Source organism: Eublepharis macularius, chromosome 1 (assembly GCF_028583425.1).
Source record: "Eublepharis macularius isolate TG4126 chromosome 1, MPM_Emac_v1.0, whole genome shotgun sequence".
NCBI classification, from domain to species: Eukaryota; Metazoa; Chordata; class Lepidosauria; order Squamata; family Eublepharidae; genus Eublepharis; species Eublepharis macularius.
Genome location: NC_072790.1, coordinates 151,905,198 through 151,921,558, shown reverse-complemented (window position 1 = coordinate 151,921,558; position 16,361 = coordinate 151,905,198). Strand labels below are relative to the sequence as shown.

Genomic DNA, 16,361 nt, shown 5'->3' with positions numbered 1-16,361 from the left:
AAAGATGGGAAAGGTGCCAGTACCAGATGGCCTTCCAGCTAAATTTTATAAAGTAATGGCAGAAGATTTGAAAGAGTTGCTGCAAAAAGTGATGAATGCAGTCTTAAAAGGTGATGATCTGCCAGAAACGTGGAATGAAGCTAATATTACATTAATACCAAAAGAAACACAAGATTTAACCAATGTTAAAAATTATAGACCAATATCTTTAACAAACAATGACTACAAGATTTTTGCGAAAATATTGGCTGAAAGGCTGAAGGCCTGGCTGGTGGAGTTTGTAGGGGAGGAGCAGGCAGGCTTTATACCAGATAGGCAGATAAAAGATAACCTGAGGACGGTATTAAATGCGATAGAATATTATGATAAAAATCCAGGAAAACAAGTTGGTTTCTTCTTTGTGGATGCTGAAAAAGCGTTTGACAATTTGAACTGGGATTTTATGTTTGCAATGATGGAAAAAGTACAGATGGGTAAGATGTTTATTCAAGCAGTTAAGGCGATATATAAGAATCAATCTGCAGCCATAGTTGTCAACCGAGAAATAACAAAAAAGCTGGACATAAGAAAGGGAACAAGACAAGGATGTCCACTCTCTCCACTGTTATTCGTGATGGTGTTGGAAATTTTACTTAGACAAATACAAGAAGACGATGAAATTAAAGGTTTGAAGATTAAAGGATATACATACAAGGTGAGGGCCTTTGCAGACGATGTGATGGTGATAGTGGAGGACCCTCTACAAAATATGCCAAGGTTAATGGAGAAGATAAAAGAGTTTGGAGATCTGGCAGGATTTTATATAAATAGAAAGAAATCTAAACTGCTTTGTTAGAATATGTCTAAGCAAGAACAACAAGAGTTAATGAAGATAACGTATTGTGAAGTGGTTCATAAAATAAGATATTTAGGTATTGAGTTGACTGCAAAAAATATTGATCTATTTAAAAACAATTATGATAAGCTTTGGCACCAAATAGACAGACATGACAGTGTGGAATAAGTTAAATCTATCGTGGTTGGGTCATATTGCTGCAATTAAGATGAATGTGTTACCAAGAATAATGTTTTTAATGCAGACAATTCCAATGGTGATAGATAATATGCAATTTGAAAAATGGCAAAGAAAAATTTTAACCTTTGTGTGGGCAGGAAAAAAGCCTAGAGTGAAGATGAAGGTGTTATATGATGCAAAGGAAAGAGGAGGACTCCAACTACCAAATTTGAAACTATATCATGAAGCCACATGGTTAGTTTGGGTGAGGGATTGGATGTTGTTAGAAAATCATAAATTATTGATATTGGAAGGGTCCAATAAAACCTTTGGATGGCATGCATATTTATGGTATGGAAAGAATAAGGCTGATGTGATGTTTTTGCATCACTTTGTGAGGCGGAGTCTATTTGCAGTATGGACTAAATACAAGCGATATTTGAATGAAAGAACACCAATGTGGATTGGACCTGCAGAGGTTGTGAATCCAAAAACTGACTATGAAGGAACGAAGTGGATGACATATCAGAACATTCTTAGAGTGGATCAGAATTTATACAATATTAAAAATAATGATGAATTGCCATTTCGATATGGGTGGTTTCAATATATGCAGATAAAGGATTTGTATGACACTGATCGGAGGAAAGTAGGGTTTAGAGTGGAAAATTCAGAATTGGAACAATGTCTACTGCAAGGGGGGGAATTGATATCTAAAGTGTATAAGATTTTGTTGAAATGGTTTACAGAAGATGAGACAGTTAAAGTTCAAATGGTAAAGTGGGCAATAAATTGTAATAAAGATATATTGATGGAAGCTTGGGAGAAATTGTGGAAAAATACTATAAAGACATGTACCACGATAAGAGAAAATGTGTATAAAATGATTTATAGATGGTATCTCACGCCAAAAAAGCTAACCAATGGAAATAGTCAGATGTCAGATAAATGTTGGAAATGTGGAAAGCATGAGGGCTCTTTTTATCATATGTGGTGGACGTGTAAAAAAGCTAAGCATTTCTGGGGGGAAATAGTAGACGCTATGTCAGATATATTGAAGAAAAAAGTTTTTAGAAACCCAGAATTTTTACTGTTATGTATGAACCTAGAAGACTTTGACAAAACGGACAGGATAATGGTATTTTATATGACTACGGCGGCTAGGATAATTTATGCACAGCTGTGGAAGGCAAAAGAGATACCATCGGTGGAAGATTGGATTTTAAAAACATTGAGCTTGGCTGAAATGGATAAACTAATGAGGAAACTTCGAGAGGAAGATACGGAAGAGTATGTAACAAGTTGGGAGAAATTTAAGAATTATATAGAAAAAAAGTGGGACATTAAAGGGAAGGTGTGGTCTTTGGATACTTTCTGAGGGGAGGATAGTGTTCTGTTACTTTGAATTATTATAGAGGTAGTAATCATTATATTATATTAGAGGTAAAAAATCTAGTCTGTGATAATATACCATTTTATTGATATATGTAGGTATAATATGTTATAATTTACTAGGTTATAACGTTATGAATTGGATAACAATATAAAGGATATTAATAATTTTGAACATTATAGATATGATAGATATATGTAATAGTGCTATCTAAAGATATGCAATGGTATAAAATATATTACTATGACCCATTCTTAGAATGTAGTATATAGCTATTAATATAGGGGACATATTATATTGTAGGTTATTGGATATTATTGGTAGATAGTACTAAAAGATATGGAATGTTAGATAATGGTATTTATCATTAGATAGGTATTAGTATTCTATATATGGTTTAGCTTGGTTAAGTTTTTATTTAAGAGGTAATAAAGGGAATGGAAAACTGTCGGAAGTCAACGGAAAAGGGGGGGGGGAAGGGGGGTATTACAATATGATGGAAAGTTAACTGTGTATGTTTTTATATTTGTATAATGACCCATCCAATAAAAATTTATATAAAAAAAAGGCCTGTCCTGACGTATCCTTGCTTGACATAGCCACTAGCTCACTAACGTGCAACGCCCCGAAAAATGCCATCAATGCAGCAGCATGAAATAGCCTAGTCTCATATCTAGAGCTACAAATGTCACCCCAGGCAGCGCCAAGTCCTTTAAGCACCGGCGAGGAAATAGGTTCCCTAGGGTCAGCACAAACTGAACCCTCATGTGACCAACCTTCCAGCATCTTCCTCACCCAGAAGTCGCCCATGGCCTCAAGCAACCCATGAGCCCTACTCACAAAAGCCAGAGCAGCCAATTGACCCCTTATGGATTTCACTGCTAATCTACAGTCCTTTTGCTACATGCAAAATTGCATAATGTGCTCGGGTGGAATGGGCCAAACCTCTCTAAAACCAGCCTCTCTCCTGAACTCTGCCAATTGTCCTACCACTGGTCGGTATGCCCTCCTGGTGCTGGGTGCAACGGCTAACCAAATAGCATGGAATGCTTCAGCCTCCCAAGCTGCCACAACTCCTGGGGCATCTGCACAGGTTGCAAGTCGGCCTCCGGGGCAAGCTGCCAAAAATGGTCCATCTGTTGGTGAGACAACACATCTGCCACACCATTGTTAATCCCAGGAATGTGTTTGGCTTTAAATAAAATGTTCCACCGGAGGCACAGCAATGTAAATACCCTAACCAGTCTCATCACTCTAGGAGATCTGGAAGTTAGAGAGTTGACCACATGTACCACAGCCTGATTGTCACACCAAAAGTGGACTGTGTGGTTGGCCAACTCCCCGCCCCTCAGGCAGATAGCCACCAAGATGGGGAAAAACTCCAGAAAAGTGAGATCCTTGACAGTGCCCAAGGCCCACCACTCTAGCGGCCACTGATCTGTGCACCAATGCCTCCGGAAATAAACTCCAAAGCCCGTGGAGCCGGATGCATCTGATGTGACCTGCAGCTCAGCCTCAAGCAGCAGCTCATCTCACCAGAATGTAACCCTGTTAAACTCACTGAGGAATTTGGACCACACTGCCAAATCCTCTTGCAGACCCTTACTAACTCACAAGCCGTGATGGGGTGCACGAAGAAGCGCCATGGTATCACAAAAGCGATGCAAAAAGGCCCTCCCTGTTGCAACTGCTTTGCATGTGAAATTCAGGTGGACTGCCAGCTGTTGAATCTCTAAGAGGGAAACCTTCCTCTTAGCCCTAAATTCCTGCAACCTAACCCTGAGGTCATTAACTTTTTCCAGGGGAAGCCTCAGGGACTGCTGAACCATATCTACCTCGATGCCCAAGAACATCATGACTGGGCAAGGCCCCTCCATCTTCTCATGTCTCTAGAAATCAGGGTGCCTTTGACTAAGCATGTCAAAATTTCAAGTTTCCAAGTAATAAAAAATATTCCCATGTATGAATGAGTTGGTCCAAAACATAGCGATATAATCATACATCATCATAAATTATGCAAAATTTCTAGATGTATTTCTAAAATACATGGATTTTTTAAATAACAAAAACATACTTTGATCTATCAACCCCATGTAAAGTGTGTATTAGATAAGTTTTGATATACTCTCATAATTTTCTGTTATATTAGTATCTAATTATCATTAATTTGCGTCCAAACTGAGAGAGATTACATTATAGAATCACATTGGAAAGGAGCTGCAACTCATTCATAGAGAACATGCTTTCAGTGCAGAAGGTCTTAATTAAAGGACTTCTTGTAGTAAGAACTGAGAAGGTCTAGTGCATGAGACCCTATAGATGGTATGCCAGTTCCACAGGCAGTGCTTAGCTATAGGTACCAATTGTCTGACTTGAAATGAGACAGACAAGCTGTCGTACTTCCAGAAACAATACAAGAAAATAAAGATACTCACTGTGTGTTGATAACAAGTCTGTCCCACTGCCCTTTAATGTCATCTTCTGAAGGCTGTTCTGTAATGTACAAACCATCAAATTCTAGTTTTCTTGCAACTTCCTTTTCTCTCTTAAATATAACAAGTGGAACCTGCACGTGAGAAACAAACATCCTAAAAATTACTTCAAATCCCCCACAGCATTTGGAACCACTTTTTTTTAAAAGAACAGCTAGTTGTTGGGGGAAAGTGTGTGTAAAGACTGAATGACTATACATGAGCTCTTAAGAGAATAAATACATAATACACAACAGTGCCTTTTTTCAAAACAAAACAAACAAAAGCAAATGAGTGATTCCAAGGCATAAGAAAGTGGGAAGATTATTGATGCTATTGCTATTTATCGTTCATACAGCAAACAAATTGCAGACTTTATGTTATTTGCCCTCATAACTAATCTTTGAAGTACATTAGTACTTGCCGAAGGCTACCCAATGACAAAAATTAAACAAGATGAAAATTTGTTAGTGGACAGAAGCTTGCATTTCTCAGATTTTATCATTTGTGATTTAATACTGATCTCATCAGTCATCCCTGTCTTTAGCCCCACTCCAGCTCCAACTGCATCTTCTTATTGTGTAAATTTAAGAATAATTTGGTCATATTGTGCAATCAAGCCATATCTTTTCAACAGCTCAAAGGCATGGTAGTGTACTTTTAAAATCTTGGTTACCACTAGACATGGGCATGAATGGGGTGGGGGGGAATCTGAACAAGCTGTTTGGTGTTCGTTCCTGACGACGAACACAAACAGCCAACCAGAACCGAACATGTCCCGTTACCAAATGTGTTCGGTATTCATCGGCACCAGGGCGGCACCCTTAGCACTTAGAGAGCCCATATCCACAAGGAATGTGCAGCAGGCTCTTCTCCAGCCACCACCCAAGTTTGGTCAAGATTGCAGTATGGATCTCGGAGTTATACATTCCCAAATTTGACACTCACCAAGAAACTCCCAATCAACACAAATGGAGCCACCCTCCCCAGTTCATTTGTGCCCCATGCGGTAGTCCTGAAGGCATGCTGCCTCCCCTCTTGGGGACAGGGGGTCTGGCCAATCACCAGTGGCACCACCCATGTGCCCGCCTGCCAGGCCTGCGGGTGGGAGGCAGACAAAGCATCCGCTTGTGCAGCAATGTGGGTGAAGATGGCGGCCACTGGGCCTGGCGGGCACGGGGAGGCGTTGGTGTGCTGCCTCCCCTCAGGGGGTGTATAGTTAAGCTGCACGGTGCCCCTACACGGAGCACAGCCTGCCGGGGTGCTCCGCTCCCACCAGTGTCACCCTCAGGGCAAGGTGACCCTCCCACTGATCCCCGCTCAGAAGAGCTGGTTGCCCCTTTTCTCCCTCCACGGATGTTTCACAGGGCAAGGACAGAGACAGGCTCGGGTGGTGCGTCTTCAGGTGCCAAGTCAGGACTGTCGAAGACAGGAGCTTCAGGTTTTTGCCCCTGCGCACCAGGACATCACAGGCACGGCAACGCACCACACAGGGGTCATTAGGAAGGGCGTGAAAGTGCCTCCATACGGAGACGTTAAAATTTGGGCCGCTAACTGTCCCAGGGGAAGGAGGATGAACTGTTACAGGCTGCACTGTGGAGCTGGCCACGGACGACGGGGTGAGGGGTGGACTGCAGGCAGGGACACCACCGAGAGTTTGGGATGGGGACTGGAGGGATCTTTCATAAAACACAAACCATTCCTCCAGGGATCCGTCACCCACCCTCTCCTCAAAATGTTGAGAGAGATCCCCCCCCAGTGGAAAGACCTCTTTGGCCTCCTCCACAGCCCCCACAGGTGAATTTGGGGGAGCAGGAGGACTCTCTGCTGCCCCCGAGCCACACCCAGTACTGCTTTCCACAAGTAAACCAGGAGGACTGCCTTCGCACTTCACCCCATGACCACCCTTGGCAGCCAACACAACAGGAAAACTCATTGTGCCACCAAACTAGAATTAAGGAGGACAGAAAAGGAGAGAACACTGTGAGCCCTCAGCCGAGGTGCCCACTGAGCTTGGCCCCAGGGCCTGGCAGCAGCTCTGGAACCAGAGGGAGGGGCTAGAGTCCTAGCCCAACACTCCCAGAGACCTGACCAGATCTGGCACTAATAATCAGGGTGAGCCCTCAGCCAAGGTGCCCACTGAGCTTGGCCCCAGGGCCTGGCAGCAGCCCTGGAACCAGAGGGGATAGCTCCCTATCCCACCCACCACATACAGAAAAAAGCCCATCTCCAATGCACTCTCCCTCTCTCTCCCCCAAAAGGCTATTAAGAGCTCTGTCCCACTCCAATGCTTGCTGAAAGTGAAAACAGAACTGGGAGCGCAGTGCCCTTTTATAAGCTGAGGACTGATTGAGAAACGCAGGAGGCCTGTGGTTGGCAGTCAGAACTACCTAACAGGGTTTGCAGGGATGAGATTGGAGTTCCCATGGCCACAGAACAACCCCCTCCTCCCTCCCTCCCCCTTGGTGTCTGCTCCAATGTTACCAATTGTAACCGATTTGCAGCTCCACGCTTGGAAGGAAGACCTGCCCATGAGGCTAAGGTGGGCTTTGATTGGGGTGTCCAGGTCCACAGAGGGAGTGCAGACAGAGTTCAGGCACTCTCCCCTCCATTGCCAAGGCAATTGATTGAGGCACCTGAGAGTCTAGCTTCCCAAACAGCGGCCGAGCGCAACGAACAAGGCTTGCACCGACCGCCTGTTCAGCTGGAATGGCACATCACAAACAGCCCGTTCATGAGCAGCCGAGCAGCCTGTTCATGGGTGTGATGCTTTCCCCTCTGGGTTGGTAGCACCCCTGGGTTTGGGGTCAGCCACTGCCCTTTAACTGCAGTCCCTGCCTTCTGAAGGTACTCCTGTCTCTTCCTCATCTCTCCACACTTCTCCTCTGACTCTTTACAATACACAATGCTTGTAGGGGGAGACTCCCCTTTTATCCCTTCACCAATCCCAGCCTCCACCTCCTAGCCCCACCCCTAACAACCTAGCTGCTGCCTGGGTTGCCTTAGGCAGCCACACCTGTGGCTGCTCTGCTGCTGGCTCTTCCAGGCTACTCCCCGCCCCTTCTAGCCTGCCTGTTGGTTTGCTCTGTTGCTGCACCTCTCCTGCCAGCCTCTGGGTGGTAGTGTTGCCTAGTGCCTCCTTTACTGCCTTTGGCCTGCTGCTTGAGTTGGTGCTGGCTGGCTGCCTCTGCCCTCCGTCTCTTCTCCCCCTGGCTGGGCTGTTGTTCTTCCCCTGGGCTAAGGGAAAAGGCTGCCCTGGAGCCCTGACTTGGTAACTGGCACTCATTAGGACCCAGGAGGCATCACTTAGCTTGTCTCCTGTTGTTGAGGCTTTGCCTGAGCTTTTTGCACCTGGGGCTTCACCTGAACTTTCTGCACCTGGGGCTTCTTTGGCATCCTTGACCCTTGTTGGTGTCTCTGATGTCTGTCCTCTCCTGGCTGGGTGAGTGTTATGGGTGGTAGGGCTGGACTGGGAGGCTGCAAGCCTAGTTTCTGGGGTGGGTGTCCCTGGGGCGTTCCCTAAGTCTGGCCCCAGCACCGGACAGTGGGTTTTTTCCGTTTGTAATGCTATTCGTGCCCATGTCTAGTTACCACAGATTCCAGTAAACCTGGGCTACATGTATTTGGAGACATCCATGCTACAAGACTCCACCGTAAAATTCCGTCTTATTTTGAGTTTTAGCACTTAAATTTCTGCTAAGTAAAACTGTGAAAAAGAAGAAGGGATAAAGACCAGGGATAAAGATTTTGAAGAGGTCTATGCTTGTCCCTGTCCCCCCACCCATTATTCTCAGAAAGTTCCATGCATTTACTGCAGAAATTCAATTAGACAATATTTAGTATTCAATGGCAGATTTTAGATTACATAAAACTAGAAGTTTTTTTGTCTTAATACATCTGCAATGCTGTTACCCCTTTTAAAACATGGTTTCAAACTTATTTGGCACACACCTGAGAACCTGGATTACAGGATCCTTCTTACAAATTCCTTCTAATGAGCTAGGTGAAATTCTAATGTAACTTTATTTTTGGATCTAGCTGTCACATCTCTGAATTCTATTTGAACACATTTCCGTTCCAATGAAGATACATATGACAGCTAACTTATTTACTGCTGCTTTTCTGCCTGCTTTTTATTAAACTTTACCAAGGAAACCAATTCTCCCAGATTATTACTATTATTATTTCCATTTTCTGCAGATCATTTACATTTATCCCTAGAGAAAAGTAGCTTTATTTCTAATTCAACTAGTTGGGTAAATTCATTTCACTTTTTGACTATGATATATTAGCAGTAACAAAGCTAGAATGTACTTTTAAAAATAAATATTTTCACAGAGTATATGTGGAAATTAGAAGCTGTTGCTTTTAACAAGCATGTCTTCACTCATAGCTAAAGGAAGCCATGGAAAGCAATGGAATGTGACATGTTCTAATAAATAGGTTTTCAACTGAAGTATGGAACATAAAAGGAATTCCTGAAGAGAAATATCAAATGTGTAAATTGCATTTCTGTTTTATAAAACTTTTCCATAGACAGCTGTGTGCCAACTAAACCAAATCATTACAGATACAAGATAGCATTTGCTACTACTTCATTGGAATTTGTCCTCTTACTTTCAAACAGTAATACCCAATGATGCAGAAGAAAGAGATGACTGTGTGAAGAATGGCTAAAATACGAAGTGTAGGTTCCATGTAGCCACTGCTTTCTTCGAGGACATAATGTACAGTGATGATTCTATGAGAAGTACTTTCTAGGCTGCTTAACTTGAACTTTTCAACAGTATTCACAACAACAACCTCCTTTTCTTCAGCCACAGCAGATGTAGAAACCTGTTGAGGTAATTTGAAGTAAGAAGAACAATTGTTTTACATAAATTCTTACATTTTGCAAACAGCAAAGCAATGAGCAGAAAATGTCATCTGGTAAAGATACATTATTATTGACTGTGAAATCCTAAACAAAAAAGAAATCTGGAAGACATCTCTAGGTGATTGTGCCACAAAATGGCAGATGAGAGTTAATGTAAGTAAGTGTGAAGTAGTACACACTGACACAGAGAATTCCAGTTTCACATATAAAAGTTGGATGAGCCTGAAGTGGTTGCAACTATCCAAAAGAGGTCTTGGGTTATATTTGATATTTACTGAATATATCAACTTGGTTTGCACTTTTTACTAAAGCAACTTTAACTTTAGGAATGATTAAGAAAGAGGCTGGATACAGCTAAGACAGGCAGTTAAGCTTAAGAATACCTCTTTATTTTGGCGACTTGTATCTGATTGCTCTAATGGGCCTTCCAAGTATACAGGTAGTCCTATATTACCTGAAGATTGGGAGAAATATTTTAAGGAAATGTATGTCAGCAATGAACCAGAATAACTTGACCCTGGTAATATGGAAAACTTAATAAACTGGCCACCAGTTGGAGCTACAGAAGTGAGGAATCTTATTCAAACTCTGAAGCCAGGAAAGGCAGCAGGTATTGACCTAATTCCTCCAGAATTAATAAAAAAGAACTGTGAATGGGTCCCAGTATTAACATCCTTGTTTACAGCAATTGATAAAATGGGCAGAATACCAAGACTAGGGGGTGTCAGTTATCTTCCCCATTTACAAGAGAGGTAATAAAGATATGCCATCAAATTATAGACTGATAAGCTTACTCAGCACTTTGAGCAAATTATATGCAAGGCACTTACAGTGGAAATTAAGAGACCGGATCAAACAGGAGCAGTGTCTGGCCAATGAGCAAGTGGGTTTTAGAGAGGGTCGTTCAACTCTAGACCAATGTATAATCCTGGATCACCTAATTGCAAAATATTCTACAAGAACATCAGTATCCTTATATGCAGCCTTCATTGATTTCAGGTCAGCATCTGACTCCATTTCTAGAAATATACTTCGGGAAAAACTGAAGGCTTCTTCCATTGATAGACGCCTGTTATTTCTGATTCAAGCCTTATATAAAAACACCACAATACGAATCAGATGTAACCTACAAGGCCATCTTACAGCACCAATAAAAACAAAGAAAGGAGTAAAACGAGGCTGCATTCTAGCACCATTGTTATTTAATTTTTATATAAATGACTTGGTGCAATGCTTAAATAGCCCAGATTATCACTCTCCTAAATTGGCAAATAAGCATATTTCCATATTACTTTATGCAGATGATGCAGTGCTCCTCTGGAGGACACCAGTTGGACTAAAGAGAGCACTGCATACACTTACTATTGCCAACAAAACCAGCTGAAGATTAATTATGATAAAACCAAAATAATGGCCTTTGCAGAGAGACCTAGGAGATATTCATGGTATCTAAATGAGACCTGCATAGAACAGGTGCACTGTTATAAATATATAGGCATGATTATACAGGAGAATGGGAGGAAAAATACACATATAAAATATGTTTCCTCTAATGCACAAAAGAGTGCTGGGGCAATACAAAAATGTTATTGGTCCAGAGGGGGTCACAATGTGGAAGCGGCCGTTAGATTATTTTCGTGCAAGTCTCTCACGCAGATGTTATATGGAGCTCCGCTAAGTATTACAGCGAAGAGGATATTGATGGAAAGAACACAATCCAAATTCCTAAGAGCAGTACTTCAAACACCTAAGAATGTGTCAAATGCAGCTGTAAGACTGGAAGTTGGCATGGTAACGGTGGAAGCTCGATTATGGATAGCAGTTATATTATACTGGCTAAAATTGGCTTCTACCGTAAATGGCCTGGCACATTTAGTTTTGAGGGAAAACTTTGTTCCTCCCAGGTTGAGTTTGATGAGGAGCAAATTAGGTCATTATGGTTTCTCCCAACAATATCTATTGTCTATGAATATGGCACAGGCTAGGATCCTGATTAAACAGAGAATCCTAGATGTGGAAAGGCAACATGACCTGACCAGAGTTGAGAACTATTTATTGGAAAGAAGTATTATGAATAGGGTTCCACCAATGCCCTATATAAATAGCTTGGAGAATCCTGATTATAGAAGAGCTTTTACCCTATTAAGATATGATGTCTTACCCTCTGCTGTCATGGAAGGCAAATATAAGAAGACACCTTATGAAAAATGTTTGTGCCCATGTGGAGATCGGAGCGTCGAGTCCCTATTACATGTTTTCTTTGTGTGTAAAATATATGATCATATTAGGGAAATATATATTAAACCTATAATTGATAGTCTTCCAGGGAAAGAGAGAAAAAATTATATTACAATTATGTTAGCAGACAGGAATAGGGAAATGATGTTCCAAGTGGCAAATTATGGCTGGATGGTCATTAATAGGAGGAAATCCTGGCTTAGTGTGCAGAATCCTAGATAAGTATTGTTATAATTTGATAATATAAGGTAATTTGAATTTTAGGTATTTATATTATGTAAATTATAGTAAGCTACAATTTTAATGATTGCCTGGATATTTTAAGTTTATATTGTTGCCAAATAATTATGCTTGTAGGACTGATCTCTTTTATTTTATTTTATTTAAAGATTGGTTTATTAAGTAAATTTCTAAAGGTGGTAATTTGTTGAAATATGTACCTTTTAAATATTTATTTTAAAATGGTGTGTGTCTCGCTGATGTGCAATCATGTAATTTTGAATTGATTTCAAGAATGTGATGCCCTCTGGCTAATAAACTTTGTTGTTGTTGAAAGAGAGTGGGAATAAAAGAGTAAAGAGTTACTGTGCCACTATATAAATCTATGCTGTAATTTTGAATTTTGCATATAGTTATCACATCTCAAAAACAGTATCATAAGAGCTGAAGAGGAAACAGTAAAAGGAGTTGGAGCTCTTTATCTAGAAGGACTAATTAATTAGGGTAAAAAGATTACTAACAGGTGAGCTATAAAGCTGATTTAGATATAACATATTATGCATTAGATCTGACTATATTGTCCCATCAACACACATGCATTACTCCAGTGCATGTCACCTTCTGCTGACATAAGATGCTCTGTCTTGACTATCATTTCATTCCATAGGATCCTGCATGTTCTTTCAGAATAAGATGTCTTCCACTTGATGCAAGATACTTTTGCATCAGGGAAGGTTCAAGTGCCAATAGAATGAAATGGTAGGATCCAACCCTGTGAAATGATTTGGAGGGAGTAAAGAGGGGACGCTTTTACATTCTCTAAAGTACTAGATCTCAGACATACCCAATGAAGTCAAACAGAGGGTAGATTCAGGACAGAAAAAAGTAGTAGCTTTTTACCCAGTGCATAAGTAATGTATGGAATTTATTGCCCAACATGTGTTTATGGTCACTACTTTAGGTAGTTTTAAAAAGGTCTGTCAATGCATATTTGCCATGATAAGTCCAGTGGTTTCTCCATGATTTGAAGAAGTGTACCTATACTGGATATTGGATGCAAACAAAATGGCATGGGTTATCATGGCATGCCTATGAACTGAGGAAACAATATGGTTGACCTTTGGTCTGATCCAGCATGGAACTTCTCATTGTTATTTTTCCTCGGCATCAATAAAAAAGAAACTAAATAAACTAAATGAGAGTATAGTTTTTATTATTATACAAGTAGGGGACCTGAAATGATATGCAGGGGGCATCTCATTTTCCCCTGTATCTCCTTCTCTCGCTATTTCTTCTTTCTCTTTCCTGGAAGCCCTCATAGCCTCTCCCCTTTTCCTGATTCCTACTCTTCTTCCCACCCACTAGCCAGCCCCCTCCCCAGTCTTCATTTTTCCTTTCTTCCCTCTCCCTGGCAGCCTCTCCCTGGGAAATTTCTGATCAAGTTTTGCAGTGGCTGTCAGTACCAGACCAATTCCAGTTATATGGTTGCAATTGGTAACACCAAGCTGATTCCAGTTGTACAGGGGCCAGGCCCAGTTGCAATGGGGCCAAGGCCAGACAAAAACTGCCAGTCTACCTTTTCTCTCAAGTTTTACAACCTAGATTAAGATTTCTAGAGATTTTACCATACAGACATCAATCAATCTCTTAGCTTCCCACTATTTGGGGATGATAAATTGAGAGTTTACAAACCCTTCAGGCCACCCTATTAAATCTAGTCTGCTTCTTCTTGAAAACAGATTACAAGATACAGCTACTTCTAAGCTGCCTGTAAGAATGTCTAGCTGAGGAGAATGACAGTTAAATATTCCTTTTCTTCCATCAGCTCCCTCTCACTTCTCCATCTAAGGGTTCTGTGGGCTCTGATTCTGGCTTCTCCACTGCACTAACAGGGTGAAAAGGAGATTGGCTGATAAGGAGATAGTCCTGTACTTCACAATGTTCAGTTAGGTGTAGACTAAATTCACTCTCATTTGTCAAAATCTATGTAGCAAGACGGCTGCCCAAAAGTCACAGAATCACAGAGTTGGAAAGAGCCATACAGACCTCCTGCCCAATGCAGGATGAGCCTAAAGCATCCCTGACAAATATCCCTAATCAAATATAGCAGAAATTAGATTTAAGTCACACATTCCCTACTGGAATTTATAATGTAACTTTGGCCACAAACAGAGGTAAAGAGGACTAAACCAAGCAATTGAAAGCATGGGTCTTCAAGAGTCATTCTTACACTGAATACATTCTTTCACTCAAATGGAAAAGTAACTTCTAAGAGAAGAATCAAAGTCAATCAGATTGAAGTCACATACACATGCTGTAAACCACAGGAATTGATACTACTTACCTATAACACACATGTAAGGCTCAAAATAAACTCTAGATAAAAAGCCATATAATTTTCATACATCCATTTATAGATAAACATCTGTAAAGATTACCTTATAGAAGAGTAGAATGAAGTTGATGGCAAATGCAACAAACAAAGCCAACATCCTCATATTGTAAAAATTCCGAGCAAAATAATTCTAAAACACAAAGGCATAATAATAAATGGAAAACATCATTAATCAATCTGAATAATTAAATCCAACTCAATTACAGAATATAAATCATTTTTAACGTTTCTAGTGTTTCAGAAAAATAATAACTTTTTCCCTCCACACTATGTTTATATGGTACCTCTAATGATACAAACTGAAGAAAGTAAACCGTATAGGCACCTAAAAAAAATTGTAGGGCCAAAATACAAACAAATGCATGTCATAACAGTGACTTTTTTTTTAAGAAAAGCATTTGGGAGGGTGTAATTGGGAGTACAGAAAAAGAATGGAAAGATGCTGGCTTTGGATTTCAAAGTACCTGAGGTAAAATCAAAGAGTCCAGTAGCACCTTTAAGACTAACCAATTTTATTGTAGCATAAGCTTTCGAGAATCACATTCTCTTCATCAGATGCATGGAGGCGAAGAGAACGTGTTTCTCGAAAGCTTATGCTACAATAAAATTGGTTAGTCTTAAAGGTGCTACTGGACTCTTTTTGATTTTGCTACTACAGACTAACACGGCTAACTCCTCTGGATCTATGAGGTAAAATGGCATACGTACACATACATGCACATATTTTCCCTTCCTCAAAGAATACAAATAGTTTAGGTGGGTAGCTGTGTTGGACTGAAGTAGGACAGTAGAATTTCAGTCCAGTGGCACCCTAGAGACTAATAAGATTTCCAGAGTGTCAGCTTTCGAGAGTCAGAGCTCACTTCTTCAGATACCAATAGTGACTCCCTCATCTTTATCAAATCATGTTTATGAAGGGCCTCTAGAGCAATAGGGAAGATGCCAAGGTCATCTCATCACTTGCCCTCTTTCAAGCTCTATTAGCACAGACAAGGGATTGAAGAAAGATGAGAGAACTGTACTCTGCTGCCTGTCCTTGGAAGGCTGTTTTGCCCTCTCTTCAAGACTGGCATGAAATGGTGGGTTCCAAAAGAATAAATATTGCAACACATTCCATTACGTGTTCCCCCTTAGCTGGAAATGGAACATTACAACAGTCTCTTCCATTTCTGGTTAGCAGAGGTGCCCAAATGAAGCAGAGCATGTACTCATGAAATCTTCCATCCCTTCAGTTAGAAACTGAGGCTGGAGCCATAAGTCCTGGTAGAAAGGGGTTGTCAAAGGGCCCTCATGGAGCCCTGGTGACTTCCAAATCACACTGACATGTGATGCGTTTGTTTGCTATGAACACAGTCAAAATCACATATTGGGAGGAAAGCCACTTTAGTGGCTGTTTTGGAGTACGAAACAGCATGTCATTAATTGACCTCTTCCCTACTTTGTTCCCTGCTCCTCCTAGCTTTCATTTCCCCAAAGCTGGTTTTTCAGCAAAGTAATGTTACTATGATATGCATTTGCAGGTATTGTATATTTTGCCCCTCAAATCATGTTAACTTCACATTATAGACTTACCTTTAGATTAGGCTACTTCATTCAGTTGTTCATTAATGAAAAATAATGCTTCATTACAAAAAAGAACTTAATATGGAAATCAGAGAACCATGAACAATTCTCTGTGTTTTAAAAAATGCACTACAAACAGCAGCTGTAGTGGGAGAAGGCAGCTTGGATCAGAGTCACAGTGTGTAGGGAAGGGACATTTAAGTCTTCCACCC

At 40.9% G+C, this 16,361-nt stretch overlaps 1 protein-coding gene across 1 annotated transcript in view; it reads right to left on the bottom strand.

Moving 5' to 3' along the window:
* The window catches only part of RYR2 (ryanodine receptor 2), a 720,715-nt gene that overhangs the window by 39,456 nt on the left and 664,898 nt on the right, over positions 1 to 16,361 (bottom strand). The window contains exons 93-95 of the mRNA XM_054975163.1: positions 14,630 to 14,716; positions 9,476 to 9,694; positions 4,823 to 4,953 (exon numbers count right to left, since the gene is read on the bottom strand). Coding sequence (XP_054831138.1) covers positions 4,823 to 4,953; positions 9,476 to 9,694; positions 14,630 to 14,716 — 437 coding nt within the window. The remainder of the gene's footprint in view (positions 1 to 4,822; positions 4,954 to 9,475; positions 9,695 to 14,629; positions 14,717 to 16,361) is intronic.